The 26553-nt window shown below is 49.1% G+C and overlaps 1 protein-coding gene across 3 annotated transcripts in view; it reads left to right on the top strand.

The window, feature by feature from the left end:
• EPS8L2 (EPS8 like 2) overlaps nt 1-24529 on the top strand; it is a 49060-nt gene extending 24531 nt beyond the window's left edge. For 2 of the 3 annotated variants that reach the window (XM_030950365.1, XM_030950364.1), the window contains 18 exons: nt 5512-5576; nt 9600-9761; nt 10051-10200; nt 10327-10406; nt 10539-10678; nt 12101-12180; nt 12658-12784; nt 13120-13208; nt 14634-14708; nt 15372-15520; nt 15665-15791; nt 16166-16281; nt 18156-18267; nt 19029-19136; nt 19983-20127; nt 21222-21405; nt 21811-21943; nt 22269-24529. In XM_030950365.1, coding sequence (XP_030806225.1) covers nt 5512-5576; nt 9600-9761; nt 10051-10200; nt 10327-10406; nt 10539-10678; nt 12101-12180; nt 12658-12784; nt 13120-13208; nt 14634-14708; nt 15372-15520; nt 15665-15791; nt 16166-16281; nt 18156-18267; nt 19029-19136; nt 19983-20127; nt 21222-21405; nt 21811-21943; nt 22269-22340 — 2114 coding nt within the window. In that variant the 3' untranslated portion in view covers nt 22341-24529. The remainder of the gene's footprint in view (nt 1-5511; nt 5577-9599; nt 9762-10050; nt 10201-10326; nt 10407-10538; nt 10679-12100; nt 12181-12657; nt 12785-13119; nt 13209-14633; nt 14709-15371; nt 15521-15664; nt 15792-16165; nt 16282-18155; nt 18268-19028; nt 19137-19982; nt 20128-21221; nt 21406-21810; nt 21944-22268) is intronic. The other variant, XM_030950366.1, reaches the window with a different exon arrangement.
• The last annotated feature ends 2024 nt before the right edge of the window (nt 24530-26553 follow it).

The following is a 26553-nucleotide window of genomic DNA, read 5'->3' on the forward strand; positions in this document are numbered from 1 at the left end:
TTCAGCATCTCCAGTGACCCTTTTTCTTTGCCACCTTGAAACTGCTGAGCACAAGTTCTCACCTTTCACGGAGTAACTGCTTAGAGCTCACACAGAGGAACCTTTCCTAAATGGAAATGGGGTTTTGGATATGCCCAAGTAGCTTGGGAACTAAAGGTTTTGTAGTTCATAAAAATAACAACCAAAAAAATGAAGGAACTTTTCATTATGAATTTTTTTCAAGATTCAAAGAAAGCGAATTAATTAAATCAGGATTCCCCCAATCTTAGTATGTTCTGACATTCAAAAATTGTCAATACCAGCTACAGAAAACTGAGAAAACACCACTTTGGGCTTTTGGTGAAAAATAATTTATCTGGTTGTAAAGGCAAAAGGGAATATCTCTCTTGGTGAACTATAGCTCTCAATGCCCTGATTATCCTGCTCCAAGCAGCCCGCTGGACACACTGAACACAAACACACACTGTTCCTCCATGTACTCAGTCCTTGCACAACCCAGGAGCTGTGCCAGGTTTTTATTTGCTTTCCTAGAGTGGGTTGTGTCTTCAGCTAATAAAGCAGGAATGTGAGCACTTGGGGCTGAGCTGTGGCAAATATGAAGCGTGCCGAGCAGGAATTCAGCCGTGTGGAACCCGGAGCCACTGCTCCCTGCTGCCACAGCCCATTCACACCTCAATGAGAGCTGTTCATTCACTCCAAGAGCTTCCAGATCCATCTGCACACACCAGCCATGAGGGAGAGCTGACCAGGGAGACATTCCCAGTGCCACAGGCGCCAGTACAGACCAGCTCCAGCAGTTCAGCAAGTACCACTGATCTAACAGCAAACCCAGGGAGCTCGATACTCCCTAGACTGCAAAGATATCCCAAAATGGAGCTCTCTCTGTGCTGGCCATAGAGAGCAGGGAAGGAGCAAGGCAGGACCTGCAGATTCTCCCCCGTCAGGTATCTCAGGCACAGCAGGTCAGTGCAAGGCCCAAAAGCAGATCCTTGACTAACCCTGGGTAACCTGGAGCAGGAAGCAGGAACCTGGCAGATGCTGTGTTCAAGTGCCACATCTGGCCCCAGGCTGGGATCCTGGAATGGAGGTTATTCCATACTGCTGCTCTGTAAGCCAGCCTGGCAGGTTTCTGTGGCTGCCACGAGCACACAGAGCATTTGCTGCCCCATTTCTCCTCAGCAGGCTGGTCCTGACCTGCCATTTGGCACAGAGCAGCTCATGCTATGCTGGCAGGTTCCTATAAACAGTGTGTGCACTGCTAGATAATGTATAGATAATGTAAAGATTATATAATGAACTGGCAAGCTCCAGAAGTAACCACCAGGACTTCCCTTAGGCTGCTGTAATGGATGTGGAGGCTGGGGAGGTCAGCAGTGTGATTCAGGGAATGGAGGAGAGATCCTTGGTATGGCACTGGCAGGGAAAACAAATCCAATGCCTCTCATTCCTCAGAGACTGCTCCGTACTTGTCCATACATCCCCCTGTCTTCAGCTGCGCCTTCTGCCCAGCAACAGCTGTAAACAAATGTGGGGAGGGACAGGGAGGATCAGGTAGGATCCTGTGTGGTAAAACTAATTAATCAGAGAAGGATGTGCCTGGAGGGGAGGCAGAGGCCACTGGCAGGTTGTACTGGGGGTGCTGTGCCCCTCTGGCTTGGCAGAGGCTGTGCATGGAGAAAGACAAGCCTGCTCCTGCCCTCCTTGGCACTGCTCAGCATTCCCAGAGACCTTAACCAATTATCCCAGCTGTAAGCTGGGCCCACGGGCAGTTTATCCCACTAGTTGATCTCCTGTGCTCACTGAACGTTCACAGCCACATCCCAGCTCCCTGCTAAATAAGGTTTTGCATGGAAATGGGGAGGGAACTTGGCACTAAAGATGCGCTTTGGCTTCCTGGACCAAGCTGATAACCCCAGCCCTCCAGGATGTGCATCGATCCTGCTTTTTTTCCTGATTTATTACTCTCTTTCATCCTTTCCACTCCTTAACATAAAGCCAAACAGGACTCTTTCCCTGCCAGCCAAGATTTTAGTATCATTACTGGGATTTCAGCCCAGCACTATTTTGAGCCCTCAGGTACCACCCTGTACCTCTGCAGTGGTCTCAGCCCATTTCCTCACTGATGCCAGTGGGAAACACCATTCCCACAGCACTGTTTATCTGTAAGATACCAGTGGTAGATAATATTCGTTGCCATTTTGCCCACTCCTCTGGGCGTGAGGCAAGTTTAAAGCTTCCTGGTTAGTAGAGAACTGAAGTGAATTCTGTTAAAGAACCATTTATAGGGTTTTTCCCCCTCAAAGGATTGTCTTAGGGATCACTGGGCCAGACGCTGAGAGGCAAGAGATGAGACAATTTACCAGAGGTTGTGTGTGTCCCATGTGTTATCCAAGCTCAGGGCATTCAAAGCTTTCTGGATTCCCCATCCCATTCATACAGCCAGTGTCTGGGATCAGCACAACTGCTCCTCAGGCCACAGGGGATCCCACCAGCACCTGCCAGGATACCCATGCTACAAGTTGGGCTTTTTCCTTGCCAGACACAAAAAGGACAGGACAAAGCTCTATTGTTTTCCCATCTCTTCGGCTCTCTTGGCAGACAAAAGGGGAAAAGGACAGCGGTCACTGTGGGTTCATGCCAGCTTTATCACCTCTGGATGTTTGCTGTACCGGTGCCACAGCCCTGGAGCCTCTCCCTGCCCTTTGCCTGTGTTATATCCAGAGTCTTTCACTGCCACAGACTCTGAAGGTCATAGCAGGAGACAAACAGGAGTGCAGATGGGTGTCTGAGCTAATTTGGGGAAATCATCACTATATTTCTGCAATGTTCATCTATCACAAAGGGATTATGCAAATTCTCCACATCCTGGGGCCAGGTTAGGGGTCAGATAACACCTGAAGGTGCCCAGGTCCTGTTGCAGGACACTGTAGAAATGCCAAGTGTCCCGGTGTGAGGTGTCAGATGAAGCAGGAGGAAATGAGCTCCTCCTGCTGCTGCTAACAGGCCAGCATGCACTCATACAAAATTCAGCAGGTCAGGGACAAAGCTGTGCAGAAGGGCAGGGGACAGCCACACAGGACAGCTGACCTGCCTTCTGAGGTATGGCTGGCAAGGGAGTTCACGTGGGCAAGGCAAAGGATCCCCCTTGATCCAGGAGTCAAAGAGCCACAGATTTTGCTATAGGCATCATTCACAGAATGCCAGAATGGTTTGGGTTGGAAGGGACCTTAAAGCCCATCTCATTCCATCTCCTACCATGGACAGGGACACTTTCCACTGTCCCAGGTCACTCCAAGACTGATCCAATCTGGCCACGGACACTTCCAGGGAACAGGCAGCCACAGTTTCTCTGGGCAACCTGTGCCAGGGCCTCAGCTCCCTCACAGGGAAGAACTTCTTCCTAAAAGCATTTTGGGATCAGCCCGGCCCAACCAGAACCAAATTTAATCAAAGATAAATAATGATGCATGTTGGAAAACCCTGCAGTGTTTCACCACGTTGTTTTGAGTAAATAAACCAAAAAAGACTCATTTTCTTTAAAGCACCCACGCTCCTTGGATAGATGTGGCCCAAACCTGACTCTTTCATGATCAGCAACCTGGTTCTTTAATTCTTCCTGTGTTTAAATCAAAACTAAGTGCTAGAAAAGAAGGAGATTTCAGTGTTCTGGCACCCTGCTGTCCCCAGAAACTCTGGCTGGTTCCAGACCTCGTGGTCTTATTTGTGGATGCCAGCAGGAAACACAAAAATAAAAGTTTCCATGGGTGTGGGGGCCAGGTAGAAGCCAAGGAGACAGAAGGGATTTCAGAAGAACATGTAGAAACACCCCATTTCTTGCCCTGGGCAGCTTCTGGGACATCACTTGAATGACATCGGGAGACAAAATAGAGGCACTTTGTTCTAGTTCTGTGGCTTGTGGAGGTAATGCAGAAATTCCCCCAGGGAAAAATCAACAGAGGGAGGGGAAACATCTGCATTTCTCCCTGTCCCAGGGCTTGCTGCTGTCTGAACAAGGTTGCAAAGGGCTAAAGAGGCCTTTGCTCTCTTGCACTCACTGAATGCAGGTGATGGGAAGTTGGGCTATGCAGAGTTCTGAGGTTTTGGCCAGCCCCCAAAACTTCCAAGGGCTTCTCTGAAGATTTTCTCAGCAGTGCATACTGAGATCCCCCCTGACTGCGACACGCGCAGTTTCTTTGAGCTTGGAGGAAGGGGAAAAGGCATTGGAAGGGATCCCAGAGAGTCTGAGTCTGAGGGCAACCAGCTGCTGCCCTGACCACTGCTACAGCTCCATGGGCTGTTTTCCTACCAGGAACACAGACCTGTGCTAACCTCCCACTGGAAACCTCATCCCCCTGGTATTCCTTCCCTCCCTCAGGGACTACCAGTTCCCCACACAGCTCCTCACCCTTCCTCTCAGGGCTGGAGACATTTGCCTGTCCGAATGTAAACTCCCTTTGTTTCCAGACCACCCACTTCAGCCTTTTCCACTCCTTTTGGAAAAGGAGGGGATGGGATGTCTTAAAACCCAAATCTGTCTCCATCCCACATGAATGCGGTGTTCTCATTTCCATCAGTGTCATCTATTTACATGAGAAATGCTCAGGGAGGAAATTGAGGTTACTGAGAGGAAAAAAGTGCCTCACATCAGCCCCAAATCCCTGTGGGATGCGCTGCCTGTGCCCTATCCCAGACCTTGCCCCACATTGCAAGTAGGACAGACTGCAATTAAAGCCCCCAGCAACCAGAAAGTGCCACTGAGCCTTTGCTGCCAGCCCGAGGTGGGAAGGGGCTGCACTGCAATATTAATTTGTTTATTCAAGGTCACTCTGGAATGGCTGAGCAGGAAGCTGGGCTGGGTGTCTGAGGTCTTTCCCCTGAACCATCCTCAGTCCACCTCTGCTGCTGGTGGTGTATGAGACACAGGCTCAGAGCCCTGCAGTCTCCATTAATGCCTCTGCCAATATTCCCACCAATTAATCAATAAATCAATTCTGCTGAGGAACATCCACCACTCCAGGGCTGTCAGCAGTCAGGCACAGAGGCAAAACACTGCTGTGTTTTCAGCCACAGGCACGGAGCTACAAGTGTGAACTACTCTTGTGATGGCATAGCCTAAAGAGTGGTAGGGTAGGTGTTAAAAAGCTTTAGAAATCAGCTTGAATTAACTTCTACCCACCCTTGCCAGGTTCCAGAGAAGAGCAGTGGCATCTTTGCATTATCCTTATCACTGGGATATCTCCGGGTGCTCAGTACCCTCCCTAAACCGTGGGCAGCACTGTGCTCAGCCCCGTGCACCAAGAGGAGCTCGATTTAAAAGCTCTTGGCTGGCCAAGGAGAAAGGTGAAATCGCCAAGGCGAAGCTCAAGGAAAGGCAATCCTTGTTCTCGAGAGACCCCTGCTGGCAGCGCCCGCGGAGCCCGAGCTGGGAGCTCGGGAACTGTGAGAGAGACTGAGTTGTAATTCTCAGATCCGAAGAAAAACAACCAATGCTTCTTTTCTTCTTTCTTACAGAACAAAGGAAAAAATACTCCAACTCCAACATCATTATGCACGAGACTTCCCAGTACCACGTCCAGGTGAGCACACACATGTGCTAGGGGGCTGAGAGGCTGAGGTCAGTGATGGGTGCCTGTAGTGCAGCATGTTCTATGTGTTCTGGACCTTTAGGAGGCCAAGGGCGAGTTGGGAACCTCCTTATCATTAAAGTCTCAAGTCACTGAGTAAAGGAGAATGGGGGGGAAGATTTCAATAAACAAGGGGAATTCTGTACAAGGAAAGAGGAAACGGAGAAGCTGTTGTCTTCTCCCTCCTCTGTGTTTGAAGGAGAGCATGAAATGCTGTCTGTCCTGTCACCCTGTGCTTTAAACCCTTCCGATCAGCACAGACAGGTTAAAAGCAGAGTTCCCATGGTGGTTACTGGAACTCAGCTTTCCAAACAACAGAGACCACATGGACTATCAGTTTTCAGCTCTCCTCAGCTACTGTGTCCTCTCAGGTAACATAAACCCCTTCACACAAGACAGGCAATAAGCCAAATCCATCTCCCACTGCCACAGACACCTACCCAAAAAGAGAAGCCAGCCTGGCCATCCTGAGCTTGGCAATTCCTGTAACGCAGCGTGGCGGTGCAGGACTCCATGGAGGAGCTGGGGCCATTCATCAGTGAAAACTGAGCAAGGCAAGACAGAAGAACACTTCCTCAGGTTCATATTTAGGAGATGGGGCCCTTTGAAAGCTTACATTTAGACTTGTAAAGTGCCTGTTTGGAAAGAGGTCCTGGTTTCCATCGGAGAAACCAACTCAGTGGCTCAGAAGTCACTCATGGATGCAGAGAAGGGACTTTAAACAGTGACATGTAAATTAATTCTTTATTAATTATGCCATAAGCCACCCGTTTGTCAGTCTTTCCCCTGAACTTTGACCAAGGCAAACAGGATTGCAGTGGCAGGCAGTGAGATAGAATGAGGTTTCCTCACAGGAGGCATTTTATACCTTTTGAAGTAATCAGATCAAAGTTTAATGGTCGGTGGAGTCATTGCCCATTCTAATAAAAGTTGCTGTATTTGAACGTCTGTCTGGATGAAAAGGGGTTTTAAGGGATAAAACAAAGACAGCAACAAGCTTCTCCTTCTCAATCCACTCATATTTACAGAAAATGGAAAGCAGAAAAATATTTCAATGATTGAGTCAGACAAGTAGCTTCCCCTCCATGAAAACTGACTGAACAGTAAAGAGCAAAGGAATTTATCAAGCTTGTAAAGGTGGTGGATAAAACAATAGAAGAGATAAAAATGCTTGTCATCTTGAGTAAACCCATACCCTCACTGCTCTGAAAGAAAAGGGCTTGTCACCTCTGCACAGATAAAACTGACTTGGCAAATACCTTCCCATGCACTATTTTACAATTACAGTAACATACACCCAGCATGTTTTTCATTCGTGATTGCACTGCTAATCTCAGCTTTCAGCTCACACACCTGCCAGGAGTTCTATTTAGACAGTGCCTCACCCCATACCTTTGCTTGATGAACACAGGAATGGGCCTTGCATTGATTGTCCTGGGCTCTGCTCCTTCCTCCAGTCTTTGGAAAACATCTAATAGCAAATGGGTCACCACAAACCCTATACAGCCCTAATGCCCAAGAGCATGTTTAAAGATTTTCTGCAAGGTCTACCAGTGCTTTAAATCCAAGCCTTTCCCTGCATCCACCTTGTGTGGAGCCAACTGCAGCAACAGTTCTTGCCTGTGCTTCCTCACAACCATCCAAGGCTCTGTGCTCCAAGTGCACTCATCCCTCTCGGGTCCATCTGGTCTGTGCCAGAGCCCAACATCCACAGCTTCTCCAAGTCCCACAGTAGGACATGCTGGAGCAGCATCAGCTTTTGCTGCCTCTTAATCTGCTTCCCACTTTGCATTTACTTGGACTTTTACAAGGAGAAAGGAATTCTTTCCCAACAACTTCGTCATCCTCCTCCATGGCCCACTGATGCACATGTCAACTGTGGACACAACCCACTGGGTTACTGAATCAGCTCACGAGTGCATCAGCACCAGAAAGAAGCTACTTGATCCCTAGAATGGTTATTTCTGATCCCTGGGAGAAAGCAGGAAGATACAGGATCAAGGGGAGAAAAGCCAGGCAAAACTCATCCTGTTACTACAAATTTCCCATCAGTTTAGGACTTGCTTTAAAACACCCCCTGTTTTTCCAGCTCTTGCTTTGAAACCAGGATGTGTGCATCAAAGACAAGCAGGCATTTCACTGCTGCCCTTCCCACAAACTCTGAATGCCTGGCAGGACCATTTTTGGGGTGGCCACACTGCTGTCCCAGGCCCCCCAGGCAGCTCTACCTGCAGCACCTTGTGATTTCCCTACTCCAGGGGTTAATCTGCTCCTGGCTCTCCAGCTTAGCCACTGCTGCTGAAGTGCCTGTTCTGTACCCTCCTGAGCAAGGAAACCAGGTTGAGAGGGTTGTGCTGGTGGATAGGCCTTCAATATTCTAGGCACAAGAGAAAAAGGTGAGATCTGGCCCTATAAGCCTCCAAGGGCTGCAGGCCCTTGGACTGCACAGATGCCTTGGTCAGGCCTGTAACTTATCCATGCAAAAACCTGCTTTTCACTGCTGGAGAAAGTTGGTACAGACAGGGAAAACTTCAGCTGCTTTTTGACAGTCAGGCACATTCCCCTTCCCTTCTTACCAAGAACATAGCTGGGCAACAAAAGAACAAGGTGAAAGAGAACCTTGTTCCTTCCTGAGGTTTTTTTTTCCTTCCTGAGTTGTTTTTGTTTTTTTTTTTCCCTTCTCTGCTATCACCTGAACATGCGGCCTGGCTGCGCCCCAGGGACAACAGCTGGGCAAACAGCTTGGCTGCTCGGAGTCCCAGCTTGTCCTGCCTTGCAGTGCCCTCTGTTGGCAGACACAACCAGTTCTTCCATCCGCAGGGAGCAGCACTTGCTCACCTGGACTATGCGGAGTTGCCTTCACCCACTGCCGGTGGGGACACAGCATTTGGATGTGACACACCTCTCCTTTCCCCAGCTGCCTCCCTGCCCACCATTCCCTTCCCACGGAGTCCCAGGGGCCCACCAAAGCTGCAAGTGCTACCTCATTTCACAAACTCTGCACATACAGGTGCCAAGTGCAAGGCTTGGATCCCCACACACTTCAGGGTGCAGTTGGAGCAGGTATGGGAAAGCAGCTTCGATGGCTGTGCTGTAGCTGAGCTGCTCCTGGCCCAAGTGCTCACACAGGGTGGGGAAGGAAGGGAGGACAGCAGCACGGAATCCGGCTGATGGGAGAAAACCATGGGCTGGGTTTACAGGATAGGTGAAGGGAGGTAGGAGTACCAGGATAACCAAGCAAAAGCACAGGGCAGGACAGAGGCAGGCAGCAAAAAATCCTTCCCTACAGTCAGCAACACCCATTTTCACTACTATGAGGGCTGATTTAGGTATTTTTGGGAAGAAGGTAACTCCAACCCTAAGGGGGGCTTAAAGGGCTGGTGTAGAGTGAGCTGCCAGGTTTGGAGTTCCTGCAGGCTTTGCAGCATAGAAGTTCTTCAGAGTAGCTGTTCCCAGAGCATGGGACCCCACACATTGCATGGATCCCACTTGGCACAGAGGACCAACACTTGCCCATGGCTTGTGTGAGCTCTTTGCCTGGCACAAATCTCACACAGGCAGGTTTGCTACACAAGACAAGCAAAACACAAGTGCTTTTGTAGCTTGGCAAGCAAAGCATTAGTTTGACTGCCATAGTTCTACTTCCAGGCTAGGTTCACAGGGACCTGGGGAGTAACTCATGTGTGTGAAGCATTTGCCCTGCTGGACAGGGATCAGAGCTGCTGGAATTGATGAGAGTAATATAAAAGTGGTGAAACTGGTTATGAAAACCCATTATGAAACCCAAATCTTTCACTGCCATGACCAGGCTGGTACCAACAACCAAAACTGTTTTGTGCAGCAACAATTTCATGCCTGAGCTCTGAGAAAATACAAACAGTAATTGAAGTCTCTAGAGATGCTTTCATCACCAATTTATACACCCCAAAAAACATTTTCCACCTGTTTTTATCTCCTTTCTCTCCCCAACTTCAGCACTTGGCCACTTTCATAATGGACAAGAGTGAGTCCATCACAACAGTGGATGATGCAATCCGGAAACTCATCCTGCTCAACTCCAAAGAGAAGATCTGGACACAGGAGATGCTGCTGCAAGTGAATGACAAGTCCATCCGGCTGCTGGACTGTGAGACACAGGTACCCTGGAGCCCTGTGGGACTGACCCCAGACTGAAGTGTGGGGTGCACTGAGTGCCCTTTCAATTCTGCCTGGGAGAGGGCAAGTTCTAAGGAGCACAAACAAGGGTGAATCACTACCAAAATTCTCTCCTGGATTAGAGTCAGCCCTGCAGCATGGGAACAGGATGGTTTTAGCAATGACAAATTAAGGAAGATCAGCCCAGGGATCCCAGGAGTTCCTGCACAGCACCATTCCCTCTCAGTTCAGTAGTTCCCCATTGCCTGACACCTTCCCCCTTCTCTTGCAGGAGGAGCTGGAGGACTTTCCCCTGCCAACAGTGCAGCACTGCCAGACAGTGCTCAATCAGATGCGCTATTCCTCCATCCTCCTCCTCGTGTGTCAGGATTCTGAGCAGCACAAACCTGACATCCACTTCTTCAACTGTGACGAGGTGGAGGTAAGCAGAGCCCTCCTGCTTGCTGTGAAACAGAACAAAACACACTTCTTGCTGTCTGCCTTTTCCCCTTTCCTCCAATCCTTCCTAAAGCCAAGCCCTTAAAAACATCCCTGTTTTATCCTTAAGGCTGAGATGGTTCATGAGGACATAGAGAGTGCCCTGGCAGACCACAAGCACGGGAAGAAGATACGGCCGCAGACACTCAAGTAAGTGCTGTGGGATACAGCTGGGAGCAACAACAATAAACCTCTGTTTCCAGTGGTTTAGTCACACTCCAGTGTCTTGGAAAAGGGATCTGTGACCACTGCTGGGTTTGTTCTGTGTCATTTTCTTTGCAGGGCAAACCAGGAAAAGATCAAGCAGAGACAATCCATCCTCCCCCCACCTCAAGGACCGGCTCCCATCCCGATCCAGCATGACATGCGAGGCTCAGCGATGAACAGGAACAGAGTGGCACCTCCTTCCCAGCATGATCCAGGTACTGGGAGCACTCAGGAAGTCTGTCCTGGGAATGGGAGACTAATTAACTCAGACAGCCAACTTTCCTGAAGTGCTCTGTGGTGAAAATAAGTATTGTACCCACTGGGCATCTTCTGCTCCACACATAAAAGCTCCCAGAAACTCCTTGTAACAACACCCTTATTTGGGGGATACAGAAATGCCAAAAAAGCAAAAACCCCTCATAAGCCATCACATGAAATTTGAACCAGGCATTGGTGATCTTAAAATGTACAGACAAAATATTTGGTCAGAAAGGCAAATTCCTGGCTCTGCTGACTTCACAGGAGACAAGATTTCACCCTTGAAAATCAACTTGTTTTCATGAATTCTTGTAAAAGTCAAGAGTGGAAATGCAGATCTAAACTCACCCCTCTTATGTGCTCATCTAAAGTCTGATTCCAAAACCATCCTGACTTCAGCCCATTTGAGTTGGCTTGGAAAAACCTGGTATTTTCCTTTGGAGAAAGAAGTAACAGAAGTAAGTTCCTAGGAACAGAAACAAGCTCTTTCTCTTACAAAAGATCAAAGTGATGAACAAACTGTAAGCATTTTTTAGCCCTGTCTATCATAGCACCTTATCTTAGCATTCATTTCTAGTTTCAAGGAAAACATGTAATAGGATACTATGACACATCCAAAACACTCATTTGCTGGGATGGCTTCTGAAGCCAAGCAACTGCTCTGGCTGCTGAATGGAGAACTTATTTCACGCCCAGTTCTGCATCATAAAAGGAACATCTCTGTCTCTCAGCTGGACCATGAATAAACATCTCTATTCTGATGAAAAGCAGCCACTCTTACCTGTGCCCTTCCAAGGGTCCTCACATCAGCCGTTCTGGGAATTCCTCTAGGCAAGATTTCTGGCTCTGAGTGCACAGAGCCTGGCAGGGGAGCAGATGACAGGAGAAAGTCTTGAGTGATGCCTGTTTGCTGAGATTCCTTCTCCATGAAACACCTTCCTGCTTTTCCTACAAAACCTGTCCCGATGGGGCACCTCATCCCCACATTTACAGATGCTCTGGACTTGTCACGGTCCTTTGCCAAAACTGCCTCCTGAGTTCTCCCACTTGGCAGATCCTGCTGTGCTGGCCCTTTCCAAGCCCCTGCCCTGAGCTGACACTGTTTGCTTTGCATGAGGGGCCAACCTAGTGATTGCTCCCACTGGAATATCCCCCCCACACTGGGCATGTGGCTTCTGGAAGCCAGGAGGTGCCTCGGGGTTGGGTTTTTTGTAGGATGATTGGGATTTAGCACCTGTTACAAACATTATTCCTGAGGTGCCCTCACAACCCAGAACAAACACCCAAGCTCGGAGCTACCATTCCATGGACCCCTGGCTTTTATGGAGCCTATTTCCAACCTCTGGTAGTAAATCTGTTTTTCTCTCCCTGGTTTGCAGACTATGACCGACGAAGCTCTGGCTCTCATGACCATGAGGAATCCCGTGCCATGTTAGCACAGAAGATTGAGAAGGAAACGGTGGGTGACAGGGACACTGCACAGTCCATAGGCAGGAGCAGAGGCAGGGAGCAAGGGAGAGGGAGCAGAGGCAGGGAGCAGACATTTAATGCATCATCTAGGCATTTTTCCAATTGATACCTGCTGTGCATAAAGATAAGGTGGCCAAAAGCAAGTCTCCATCACCTCATCAGTGACAATGACCTCCGACCTGAGGCAGCTCTGCTGATTCTTCAGCTCTGCTCCTCCCCATCCCACTTGGGGTATTTTCCAGCTGTCCATTAGGAGGGGTCACTTATCCCCTTGGTAAGGACAACACACAACCAGGCCCAGCAGCTCTGTGCTTGCAAAGGGAAGCATTGAGCTGCATTTCATGCCTGGATTGCCCACTTGTGTGCATTCTCCCAGGAAATGCAGCAGGCCCTGGGATTCAGGCTCCCAGCTGTGCACAGCCCAGGCTCACTTTCACGTTGGTCCCTTGGGTTTCTGTCCTTACAGCAAATCCTGAACTGCACCCTGGATGACATTGAAGTGTTTGTTGCCCGGCTCCAGAAGGCTGCAGAGGCATTCCGGCAGCTCAACCAAAGGAAGAAAGGGAAGAAGAACAAGAAGAAAGGGCCAGCAGGTGCAGTGCAGCAGCCACAACAAATGGGGAGCACAGGGGTGTCATGGATGAAGGTGGGGGGGACACCTCAGCTCCTGGCTGAGCAAGGCTGGATCGATGCCATGGCAACAGCCACAGATCCAGGCACACAAGTTTGGGAGGTGCTGCTCTCTCTGGCAGAGCACACAGAGCCTCTGGTACACAGAGGGAGCTTGCCTTTCCCTGAACCCCTGATTTTCAGTAGTTCTGGTCTCAACACCCATTTCTGCTGTGCCTTTTGCATGGCAGGCAGATGGAAGCTTCCCAAAGGGGATGCTCTCACTGACATGTCCTTCTCTGCCCCCTTCTCCTGGCAGAGGGAATGCTGACCCTCCGAGCAAGACCCCCGAGCGAGGCCGAGTTCATCGACTGCTTCCAGAAAACCAAACTGGCTTTTAACCTCTTGGTAAGACACAGAGGAGTTTCCATCCCAAGCAGGGACAGGGCTTTTCCCTGTGTATCCCAGCAGTGAGTGTTTAGAGTGAAATTTAAATGGAAAACACTGACAAGGGACAACAGTGTGAATTCCAGGTTCTTCAGAACTCAGGACAAACATTGTGTCAGGTTTGTGCAGGTTTTCTGGGACAACCTGTTAAACCAAAACTAGAAGCATCAAGTCCAGGAAGGGACAGAGCAGCCAGAGGGTTGCAGAAGCCAGATCTTTTCAGATCCAGGCCTGGGGAGTCTCTGCTTGACAGTAACTGAAGCCCCCCATTGCCCCAATATTCCTGACCCCTCTCTCCCCTGCCAGACCCTTTGTATTGTGAAGGGGATGGAAAGAAAGAGCATAAAGATGTTCCCATTGCTACCAGCTCTGCTCAGTGAAACACAAGAGACTAGGAAGCTAATAAGGCAGCAGGAATTCTATCAGTTGTGACCAAACTTGTCCAGCAAACACATCATCCAAGCTCCTTCCTGGGCAGTCATTAATAACGAAACCCCAGAGACAGGTTTTGCAGGACACCAAGCTCCAGCCTTTCCTTGAGAAGCAAATATGGATAATTTGTGCCTGCTCAGGATCAGAAGGAACAGTTTATCTCCTGGCAAGAGCCCAGGGTTGAGCGTGGAGCAGAGCAGGGACTCTGGTGGATCTGTGCCACATTCCTCACCACAGGACTGCTAAGTCCCTGGGAAGTGCCCATTCACTGGGGCACCCTGCTGCCAGCAGTTGTTTCTCACTTCCCACTCCACATTAATGTTTAATCTCCAGCATTTCAAATGCTTTGCATTTCAGTAGGAGCAGGGAGCTTGTCTCTCATGGCAGCAGTGCCAGGAGTCCAGGACAGGAGAAGGATCTTGAATGGAAGCACAAACTGGAGAGGTTTCTCACCACAGCTCTGCTGACTGCTACTACCAAAACCCCATTCTTACAGGAAATTAATCCCAAGTGTTTGCTCCTCCATTCTGCCACAGTTCACCTCAAACACAACTGGATTTGGAGCCTTTCAGTGGCTAGGGCAGCTCCAGCTGCCACAGGCAAGAGCTCGGTCAGCAATTGCAAAGGGACCCTCAAAACACCCTATCTTGTTTTCATTCATGGAACTAGTGGGATTCTCAACCCTGCAAGAGGCAGAAGCAACCATAACCCTGGCCTTTCCTCCCTAGGACTTTCAAAATAAGCCAAGGTTTTGTGTGTCTGTTGAAATTACCTTCCAAGGCACTGATTTAACAGAGAGAAATTCATCAGGAATTAGAAATGGACACAAAATTTAAATTAATGATTCCTATTCCTCCATCCCTTACTCTTCTCATCAGCCAGCAACACTCCCCCCATGTGACAGAAAAGAGAAGGAACACTCAAGTTAGGGTTAAACTGTGTTTCTCTTTCCAGGCCAAACTGAGGAAGCACATCCAGAACCCCAGCGCTTCAGAGCTGGTGCATTTCCTATTTGGGCCACTGGAACTGGTAAATCTTATTCCCAGGTCTCACTGGGAACTCCCTTTTTATTTTTACTTCACACTTACAAGCAGACAGATTGTGCAGAAGGGTTAGAAAACTGCTCACTCCTGGCCACAGCTTTCTCAGGAACTTCCAGAAGTGATGCTGGTTGTTCCTGGCCTCTGATCTGGTTTGCAGCTTAAAGTAAATACAGGAACCCCAGCTAATCTTTCCATCCAATCAATAAAGCATTACTGTGAGCAAAAGGGACAGTTAGCTGGGGTTCCCACTGGGAATCTTTCTGGTGTCACCTTCAGGCAAACACAGCTCAGGATTTACACTGAAAATACTTGGAAGCAGAAATCCCAACTTGAAAAAGGAGCCAGAAAGGATACAGGAATAGCAAGATACTTTCCATTTTTTGAAGTGTCAGCTTGTGACACTTCACTTGTCTGTAGCAACAGCTCATTTATAGATCAATCTTACTTTGACTCCAATCTAAAAAAAATTCATATTCCCCTGAACTGTCCAGTCTCCTTCAAAGACTTAGGCTGGTGTTTCTTGAGGTGACTGAGCTGATCCAAGGATCAGCTTTGTCTTTGATTCCTGCTCCTTTGTGTGTCCCTGGTTTGACATTTTGACCGTTTCCTGCAAGTTCTCTCCTCTTTGTGTGGTTTGTGTGTGACCCAGATCATCAATAGCTGTGGTGGCCCCGAGCTGGCCCGGTCTGTCCTCAGCCCACTGCTTTCTAAAGATGCCACCGATTTCCTGAGAGGACACCTGACACCCAAAGAGATAAACCTCTGGGATTCCCTGGGGGAGACATGGACCAGATCCAGGTGAGGACAGAACTGCCGTCTCCACAGGCTCCCTAGGCAGAGGGGATGCTTGGATGCCCTGATGCTCCTGCTTCTCCTTTGAGGGGATGCTCTCAAAGACACATTCCTGTGAATGTCATCTGATATTTCCACTTTGTATCCTAGAGCTGAGTGGCCTCGAGACGCGAACATCCCCACCTACATCCCCAAATTCCGCAATGGCTGGGAACCACCCACAGAAATCTTCCGTGGAGCTCCCTGGGAAATAGACATCGGACACTTGCAAGAGGAGGTTAGTCCTGTGTCCCTTGGGATCCTCTCTTCCCTCTCCCTCCCCTTTCTCCAGAGAGATGGAGCTGAGGGGGGTGTGGTGGTGTACAACAAGTAGTTGGATCAAAACTCAGTTGGATCTGGTCGCTCCAGCAACCAGAGTGTTAAATACGGAAAGCAAATTGTGAGGCTGGAAAAGGGCAGCAATAATCAGCCTCTCCCGACTCAAGACAACAGGACCCTACAATGTCACTGAGCTCCAGGGACACAGGCTTCCCTGAAGAACATCTTGACCAAAAGCTGCCAGGCCACAACTCATCTCCCACTAGGCCTCTCCTTTTCTCCAATCAGCTTTCCCCTTTCCTGGTAACACTGACTCCATGTCTGCCTTTCCAGCTCTCCTCAGCCAATGGATATCCTTACCGGAACTCCTCACTCAAGCGTGGCCAGACAGCTGAGCAGACACAGCCTGGGGATGCCTTCAAACAGAATGTCACTCCACATGGAAATAGGTAATGGATCTGCACCCCTGGAGCTTCAGCCTCTACCTTGGCACCTCATGAACACACATGGACACATATGGTGACACTGGGAAGCTTGAGCATCCTGGAGACAGCTCCCTGCTACTATTAATAACCACCAAGAGAAGATAAAGATCAGTTGAGGGATTATTCCTATGAGCATTGTCTGCTGTTTAACCCCGTGCAGCTCTGCAAGGAAAGGAATCCCAGGTGTTTTCCACCACAGGAGACAAAAATATTGGCTGACTTCATCAGTCCATCCATAGGTTTTGTTTCGCAACAACAGCCCACCAAAGTGACCTTCAGGATCAGGTGCCAAAGATGCTGCACTGTGCTTTGGCTCTCCACATGTGTAGAGATGTTGGAATCATGGAATTACAGAATGGATTGGGTGGGACAGAACCTTAAAGATTACCCAGTTCCAACCCCCTGCCTGGGCCAGGGACACCTTCCACTATCCCAGGTTGCTCCAGGCTCTGTCCAGCCTGGCCCTGAACACTTCCTAGGATGGGGCAGCCATCTTTTCTGGGCAACCTGTGCCAGAGTGTCCCCACATTCACAGGGAAGAATTTCTTCCCAATATGCTGTCTAAACCCACCCTCTGGCAGTGGGAAGCCATTCCCCCTTGTCCTGTCACTCCAGCCTCTTCCTAAAGTCCCTCTCCAGCTCTCTTGGATCCCCTTTAGGCACTGGAAAGGGCTCTAAGGGTTCCCTGGAACTTTCTCTTCTCCAGGTTGAACATTCCCAGCTCTCCCAGCCTGTCTGTGTAATGCTCCAGCCCTTGGAGCACTTCCTAGCCCTTCCTGGCCTCCTCTGGACACCCCTGAGGATCTCTCCATTCATCCCAAAGCCAACACAGGCTGCACAGACAGAAGCTGCCTACAGGGGGAATCTGCCCTAAGGGAAGGGCGCACACAAACCTTGTCCTGTTGGAAACACAGGGCCAGGGAAGAGCGGCCCAAGCTCCCAGCGCTGCTGGAAAACATTTCAGCTGAAGAAGGAGCTTTGTTTCATTGGAGACAGCAGCTCCCCCTTGGCTTTAGACACAACCAAAGGCAAACCCACTGATTAGAGGCTGAATAAAAGAACATATTCCAGTCTTGCCCACCTCTCCCCCAGGGAACTGACAGGGTGCCAGGTTCAGACAAGTAACTCTTCTTAATGAGACAGAATTCTAGAAAACAGAGAAAAACCCCTCCCCTTTCTTCAGAAGTCTCAGAAAGTTCACTTCCAAACCCAGAACCAACCAGGTCACTCTTTTGTCTCAGGCTTTTTCCCAAGGGAAAGATGGCTCTTCCACCTTTCAACAGCTTCAATGCTCATTTCCCATCACCAGTTACTCCTTGGTACAAAACCTTCATCAAAGTACTTTTAGTTCAAAGTTTAGAGGCTCCATCTACTTCCTTGTTTACATGAGCTCACACCTTGAAAACTGTCACATCTCTGAGTGTCACCAAATTGTTCCAGACTTCCACATGAATCCTCTGCTGTGACTTGACACATCACTTTGCAGGGATTTGAGTCAAGGTTTCAGCTGACCATCCACTTTTCTGTCACTAGCTCTAGTCGGGGAAAAAAAGCCCTCAAGCCAGACTGTTCTTCCATGATTTTCTGTTCTAATCTAAAAGATTTATAAGCTTTACTACAAGAATTTAAATCCACAGCAAAAGACCTTAAATCAAATTATATCAGCAAAATAATAAGTTTCTCTGTCATTTACCCTATCACTGGTCCTCGTAGGAACATCAGGTGGTAGAGATGCAGTGTGGAACAGGGAAAGGATCATTTCTCTTCTCCAATTTCAATTTTTCTGGCCTTGTAATTGGATGGGCCTCCACTAAAACCCCAGTTTTTCTCTCCTGCAGGAATTTTGAGGCCCAGGGAGTGGCTGTGCCCAGGAGATTTGCCAAAATCCGCTACGATTTCACTGCGCGAAACGCCAACGAGCTCTCGGTGCTGAAGGATGAGATCCTGGAGGTACGTGAGCACTCCTGGCAAAGGTGTGTCCCCTCCCCTTCCCAGGGGCAGCAGAGAGCTCAGGACAGCAGCCAGCACCAACTCCTTTTTCCCTGGTGGTGTGTGAGCAGTGACACAGGGCTTTGCTCCAATCCAAAGCTGGCACAGGCTGCCTGTGCTGGGCTGTGTCACCTCCTCAGCTCAAAGACATCGGCCCCATCCTAACCACGGTGAGGAGGGAGGACAACAACTCCCTGTCCTGCCCTGCTCATCCCCTGCTGGGTCTGTGCTCCTTATTACCACTTCCCCCTCCATGAGGAACTGTTTTCTCTGAAAAATACCTTTTTCATAACCTTTCTCTTCCTGCAGTTGGAGAATGTGGGACATTACTTGGGCTAACACTGATCTGTGACCTGGGGAAAAGGTTTCTGTGCAAAACGTAGATTTAAAAAAATTTACTTATTTTAACACAAAAAGACAACAGAAGCTCAGTCATTGGAAAAAAAGATCTGGAGAAACAGGGACATTACATAGCAACTATGAGTTCTTCAGCACCCAGAGGTGCTCTGCTCTTCATCCTTATGATAAATTCTGATGCCTTCCAGGAAAAGTTTCAATTCTGGATTACATCTAAGAGCAGCAGATCTAATCAGAGCTCCTGGCCTCAGTGATGTCCTTCTGGCAACTTCACCTTCTGGGTGGTCCATCCCCACTGTATCCTGGTTGTGTATGCCTGAAATCCCATGTTCCCACTGGCAGATTTATTTCTGTCCCTCTCTCAGGTGTTGGAAGATAATAAGCAATGGTGGAAGTTGCTCAACCGGAGTGGGCAGGCTGGTTACGTTCCATACAATATCCTGGATGTGGTGACACTGGAAGAGCTTGAACAGGTCTGTAGTCAGGTGGTACCTGGCTGGTACCAGCTGCAGGGCACAATCTGCCTCTAGGAATAATCTTGTCATTAGACTCCCTGGATTTCTTGGGATACTATGCACAAGTCAGGATGAACCCTCAGAAGTAGACAAAGTCAGGTGATTCCTGAATCTCCTATGATAAAACTCCCATTTTGCCATGATCACCTTCCCAAATAAGGCCTATCCTTCCCATTTGTGCAGCAGCATCCTGTCTTCCAAATCTTTCCATGTCAAGCTTTTTGCTGGGGATTAAATTAAAGATGGACACTTCCCTGACCCAGTTCAGTTCAGCAGCAGGAACACATCACTCCAGTGGAGGCAGATGGAAATGCCACTTAAGTGAGAATTAAGTGAATACTGCAATTTGCACTACAGAAATGTGGAGCTGGAGTGTTCTGAACACCCTAGGGAAGCATGGAATTGCTTCCCTATTTTGGTACTGCAGAGTTTGGACAAAGCCAAAGGGGGCCCAGCCGGCTTCTGGATAAATCCTTGCTAGTTTAATCAAAATGTCAAAAAACTTCCCAGTCTGCTCCAGGCCCTTGGCAATAGTCACGCTTCACATCCCAGCTATGGAGCAGTGAGGCTTTGCCTTCCAATGGGATGGAACGTGTTTATGGCATGTCTAGGAGTCCCTCATGCAAACTTCAGACTTTGCTTTGGGTTCTTCATTCCCAGAAATTAACTTCTTCCATGCAGCTCCACCTGAGGTCTCACCAGCCCCACATCAGCACAAGGACACCATAGCAGTTTGTCTCTTAAATGAAAATGAAAAATTGCAGAAAATAATGTCTTACTTTTTTTTGTCCCTCCCTTTCTAAGCAGTCTAACCAGAGGTACAAAGGAGACCTGAGCCCCAGGGGCTATGGCCCATCCAGTCCAACTCACAAGCTGCCTGCCAGCTATGCCGGGGATAAGTGGGGCAGTGAGATGCTATCACGCAACTCTACACAGGACGCCAAAGAACGTACGTGCGTGTCCCACCCTGTGTCCCACGCTGGGGTCCCCTGGGTTTGGGTGCTCTGGGGACCAGACCTACCCAAGGGGCTCCCCTGCACCCTTCAGTGATCAGAAATAGAACAGCACCAGGTCTGGAGGCCATTGCAGGTAGGACAAGAGCCAAGAGAGCAGCCCTGGAGCTTGTGACACCTCCCAGGCTCTCGGGCAGCCTGGGACAAGCAGGGCAATAAGTGATCACCCCATTCCTCCTTCCTCCAGCTTGACCTTCCTCCTCCTCCTCCTCCTCCCAAGGAGAGAGTTTCCTTTCTCTTCCAAAACATTTAAATGTGCCTAAGGAAGAGCTCAAGTCAATCCCTTTCTCTCCCTTCCTTTTGTTCATATCCTGCCACACACGCAGTGCCTGCCTGGCTGGTTCCTTTATGTGGTTCCACAGAATTCCCAGCCAAACAGGAGATCCACATCCCTCCTTCACCCTGCTCATGTTGTGGGGATCACAGAGCTGGAGAGGGACCAGGGGCCCCACTCTCCTCACCCCTTATCCCACTCTGTCCACTCTTGGAAGCAGGAGCCCTTTTGGGACGATGGAAAGCCCCTCAATACAAGGACATCAGTCTGTTCATAACACTGAGTTATTCTCCACAGTCCTCAGGAGTTTCATGGGGAAAGTGACACTGGATGAAGTGTCACTGGAGTTTTCCCAGAATCACAGGGACCTTCAAGCTCATCTCACCATGAGTGTGTTCCTCACTCAGAGTTTGTGCTTCCTGCCGCTTCTGTTCTGCTGTGGAGCAAAACCTGGAGCTCTAGGATCAGCAAATCACTGACTAGAAGTAGCAGAGAGGACTGAAAAGGTCTCAATCCCAACTCTCCAATTGTAGATCCTCACAGATCTGTCCTTCCACATCGGGCAACAGCCAAGGGGTGATGGGAAGGAAATAAATGGCAACACAGGGGCTCAGGAAAAGGGGAACCACTTTTGTGGGCTGAATTTAAATAAAACTGCTGAGCTACACCCCCATTTTCCTTACAATTTCCCCACCAACACATTTAATCAGGATTTTTGACTGAAGATTTGATTTCATTCCCTACCTGTTTCTGCAGAACTTATTCACCAAATGGATGAGCTGAACGACGAGCTGCTAAAGAAGATCACAAACAATAAAATTCAGCCTCCACACAGGAATTTCAAAGTGGAAAAGCCTCAGCAAGTTTTTGTGCCCCTCACCTTTGAATCCAGCACTGAAGAAGTCAAAGCCTGGCTGGAGGCCAAGTCATTCAGCAAAGAGTAAGATTTGCTCTACTGCCACATGAAACGCTCGTCCTTCCCTGGAGAAGGAGCTGGGGAGGCTGCTGGCACCATCTCACCTGGGACAAGTCACTGGGATTTACCTACAGAGCCTGTGTTGTAAATCAGATTTCAACCCTATTAAATCCAGGCTCTATAACCAGGATGTTCAGAGCCCAAACTCACTCCCTTTCTTTCTTAGAAACGTTTTCTTGGAGAAAAATAATCAACTAACTAAACCCACGGCCTGAAATGCCACTGGAATCACAGCTGCCAGCCTGGCACAGCCCCAGGGCCCTGTGATACGACCCCAGAGCAGCTCCCAGCCTCCCATCTCCCACTCCTCACCTCTGGCACGAGGCCACATGCAGCACAACCATCATCTCCCACTTTGTGTCTCCCCAGGACCGTGGAACACCTGGGCATCCTCACCGGAGCTCAGCTCTTCTCCCTCAACAGAGAGGAGCTGAAGAAGGTGTGTGGTGATGAGGGAAACAGAGTGTACAGCAAGATCACAGTGGAGAAAAACCAGCTGGAGGTGAGTGTTTTTCTGGATAATTCCTGCTGGAATGGGGGGCTGTACCAGCAGTGTCAGATAGCTCACTAAACAGGCATTTTAAGAAACACAATTGGGAAAAAAAATGCAAGCAAGCAATAAAACATACATAAAAATTCTGAAGTGTCTTTTAAGCTAAAAGCCCCCAAATCCATAAGATCCCCTTGTTTCCACTAATTAATTTATTTTTTACTGATACCACCCATCCCTTTGAAACTAGCCCTACTCCCACAGCATTCATTAAATACTGTAATTTAACTACAGCTTGAAGTTCAAATCCAAACTTCCTGTTTTGTTTCCATTCCAGAAAAGCAGAGGGGAGTCAGAGCTCCAAGAAATCATGAAGCGCCGCCAGGAAAGGATTGATTCTGCTAATTAAAGTCTCTCTGCTTTATTTCAGCTCTTAGCCCTAAGTAGTGCAGAAAAAAAGGGAATGAAAGCAATGATTCCCGGCCCAGGCCGGAGGCAGCAGAGCTCCCCTTGGGCTCCAGCTGCCATCAGAGTGACAATTCCTCAAACACTGTTGGGAAGGGTTCACAATAAGACCACATCCCACTGGGAAAGGTGTTTTAATTTTGCATGAAGTATTTTTTTTTATAACTATATATTTTATACTGAAATTTTCCGTGCATGCGATCGGAGCAGGATTCCCACGGGGCTGGATGTACGACAAGGGCTGGATTCAAACAAAGACCCCCAGAGCTTTTCTCCAAGGGCTGTCCCTGCTCCCAGCCCTCGCTGGCAGAGCAGGCCTGGCACACAGCTCAGGGCCTGGAGCCTGCACCACAGGAATGAGGCTGCAGGAACAACCCTGCAGCGCTTTGGCTTTAAGGAAAGGACATTAAAGCTCATCCTGTTCCACTCCCCATCATGGGCAGGGAAGCCTTTCCCAAGCCCAAGTTGTTCAAATCCTGTCCAGCCTGGCCTTGGACACTTCCAGGGATGAGCAACCTAAGGCAGCCCCATTTCCATTCCCTCCTCAGTGCAGGTGTCCCCTGCAGCCCATGAGCACGGCCTGGTGACAGCTCCCTGTCCCCCTCCTGCCCCCTGTGCCCCCTCACTGGACAAGGCTGGAATGGCAACACACATTCCCAAAGTCTGGCTGCTTCCCTAAATCCACAGACCAGTTGGTGCTGCCTCTGAGCAGCTGAAATGAGCTCTCAGTGCCCAGAAACGAGCAGGAGTGACCAACAAAGGGATCTGAATGTGGACATAGGTAAGCTCCACCTGCCCACTGCTGCTGATGCACAGGCCTGGGCTCGGGGCAGCTGTGCAGCCCTTCCCTGGGCCACTGGTCCTGCACTGGAATGTTGTGGGGCTGCCAAACTCGGCCTCAAATCAGAAGATAAGCCCTGACCATTTGCTCCTGTCCCAGGCACACCCACAGCCCTTCCCAGGGTGTTGGTCACTCGTCCCCATCTTCACCTTTTCACTGTAGAAAGTCAGCTGAAATGATTCCCAAATAGCTGAAACCCCAAAGCACACTGGGAAAGGCAGGTTTAGCTCCAAATAAATGGGCACAAGGGAAAAAAAAATCTAATTTAGCACAGGGTGTTGCTCTTGACTTCCTGTTTTCCTTCATAAAGTTATGTGCATTTCTATATAACAATCTGTAAATAGGGGGTGAGGAAAATCTCTCTCCCTAGAGGCAGAATTAGTGATTGTGCTTCCAAAAATTTACTCACAATTTCAAAACTCAAGCAAGCAGCATAGTTCCTGTCCACAGCAAGTTTGGCACACTGCATTTCTATCTCTGTTTAACTGACAGACCAACCTGATTGCAAAGCAGTGAAGCAAACACAGCTCCAGAGCTGCCCACAGCCCAGGGACAGTTGGCTTTTCTCTCTCAGCACTGCTCAGTCTTTGCCCAAATTTGTGTCTGTCCTTGCACACTTAATGGAAAAAGCTTTAACACAGCGTTGGGGAACTTGTGTCTCAATCTGAGAGCACCAGAGCACCTCAGTTTTGGCTTTATTCCCGACTGTCTCCGATGGATAATCTGTTTTCTTCATTTGAAAGAGGACGCTGCTGGCACCAGCAGAATTGGGGTGCAGGCAGGGGGGATCCTGGGTTTAGTCACAGCCCTGCTGGGACCTGAGAAGGGCACTCACCTTGTCAGGGAGGGATGAAGAGGACAATCCTCCTGAGAAGCCCTGGCTCTGGAAGAGGGTGAAGGGAAGCAGGATGGCAAGCACATGAGGTGAAAGAGTTTCTAAAATGAAAATAAAAACAAATGTTGAGCTAGGAAACACCCCACCTTCCAGTCCTGGGGTGTAGAGGAAAGCAAATCACAGGGAATTACAGTTATCTGAGATTTTAACAGGAGTGTACACGACAGCTCTGTAAAGCTGGGAGCCACAGGAGCACTTCCCAAAATATCTCAGCAGACCTTACTGCAGAGGTCACTTTTACAAATTTCCATGCGACTGAGCTGTGCATCTGTTCTGTTTGTACTGCCTGCAGACACTGCTATAAAGTACTGTACATTGATGTACCTGAGCGAAGGAGACAATGACATAACCATGCACTGTACAAGAGTTATTAAAATAGTTAAGTTATACTTATAAATCCATCTCTGTCTCTTTCACGGGGTTTTATAAATCCATCTCTGTCTCTTTCACTGGGTTTTATAAATCCATCTCTGTCTGTTTCACTGGGTTCTCATAATGGTTTGTTACTGACAGTCTCAGAAACTCAGCAAAAGGTCTGAAACCACACATTTCCTTTTAGGTTTGGGGACTGCCAATCAACAGAAAGGGTGTTATGGCCTGGATAGCTGTGTTTCAAATACAGGGGCAAACCATGACAAGGCTGTACAAAAGTAGCAGTTGGACCCGATGGTCCACTGGAACACCTGAACAGGTCCTGGCAGGGGCACAGCATAGCCACCAGGTCCTGCAGCACAGCTGTTTGTACTTCAGGGCTTCTATCTTTTGGTACAGATCCACTGGAATTTATACTCATAATTTGGCAAGAATTAACATTAACCCAGGAGTTCGAGGGCATCGTCTGTGTGTGATCTTAGTCAGTTGAACTAGGGTTTGGGGGAGAAAAACTGCATTAAAGGTGTGATCAAACCTCTGTACAACCCTGTCAGGATTAAAGGCAGCAGACCAGATATGTTGCTAAAACTCACAGAAATTATTTACTTGAATTAATAACAAGGACTAAAAGACCTTAATTATCACTCCTGAGCATAGGAGCTGTACGTGCTGCTGTGGGGCACCCTGTGTGAAGGAATATTGCAGCAATGACATTCCACACCACCAATTACCAGGACAAACTGCCACTGACCCAGAATAACAGCCAGGGGAAAATCTCCTTCTCTGCCCAGAGCAGGGGCCTCGGGGGGTGTCTGCCTCAGAGGGGCTTTGCAGACTTGTGGTGACACAGGGCCCGTGACCGACACCACCATGTCCAGAAGAGACTGTTTGTGTTATTTTCTCGACCATTTTCCCGTTTCATGTCTTCCCCGGGCCGGGGCCATGAAGGATCTCCCCGAGGACCTGAAGCAGCAGCCGCTCCCGCCACTCACCGGGGCCGGGCGGGGGTTCGGGGTTCGAGTTCGGCGGGGGCCCCCTCAGAGCCCGCTTAGGGGGCCGCTCGCCTCAGCGACCGGGACAGAGGCTGCCCCGCCACTGCCTGCCGCCGCCGCCTCCCGCTCTCCCGCGGCGCCTCTGACCAACACCCCCGGCTCCACCGGGACGTTTTTCTGCACATGGGGTCCCTTCTTGGCGCCGTTTTCGCCCTACTCAAAGCGCATGCGCCAGACGCCGCCATATTGGAAAGGGCACCATCCGCCTAAGCCGCCATCTTAGGTGTGGTAATGTGAGTTCCGCCCGAAGTCCGCCATCTTAAATTCTGGCAGAAGTCACTTCCGGTTAGCGCCGCCATCTTAGGTGTGGTATCACGTGAGTTCTGCCCGGACCCGCCATCTTGTGTGCTGGCAGCAGCCCGGTCCGAGTGGTTCCGCCACCTCCGGCCCGGGCCGCCCTCTTGGGCGTGGCCGACTTTGATATGCTGCCACCTCCGGGCCCTTGGGGGCGGTGTTTGTCCCTGTCCGTCACACACACGCAAACACGCACTCCCATCGCAGCCCCGCGCAGCTCGAGTGTGAAAAACGCCAATCACTTGTTTTTAAAATGTTTAAAAGTTTAATAGTAATAAAATGGTTATAAAAATAGTAATACAACTAGAGTAATAATAATTTGGACAAGTATGAGACAATAGAGACAAAGAGTTACGGATGTCTGGGTACCTTTTTCTGGGCAGCATAAGCTCGAAAAGGGACACATGTTAACAGAGGATTAAACCTTAAAAGCAATAGGCTGTTGCATATTCATACATCTCATACACGATGCATACATTCCATTCAAACACATTCTGTCTGGTCATCATCAACTTCTTTCTCTTAATCCTAACGGCGTCGTCCCGATTGAGCGAGGCGGGAAGAAGTTACTTTCTCCTGATAATGGGGCAATAAATTCTCTTTCTCTGAAAGATTTAGGTGTCCTGTGACTGCTATCTCGGTGCGAGTCCTTTCTTTAGAAAAAAGTATCCTACATAGCATAGTTTCTATCTTAACATTTTGT

The sequence above is a fragment of the Camarhynchus parvulus genome, chromosome 5, assembly GCF_901933205.1.
Source record: "Camarhynchus parvulus chromosome 5, STF_HiC, whole genome shotgun sequence".
In the NCBI taxonomy this organism is placed as follows: domain Eukaryota; kingdom Metazoa; phylum Chordata; class Aves; order Passeriformes; family Thraupidae; genus Camarhynchus; species Camarhynchus parvulus.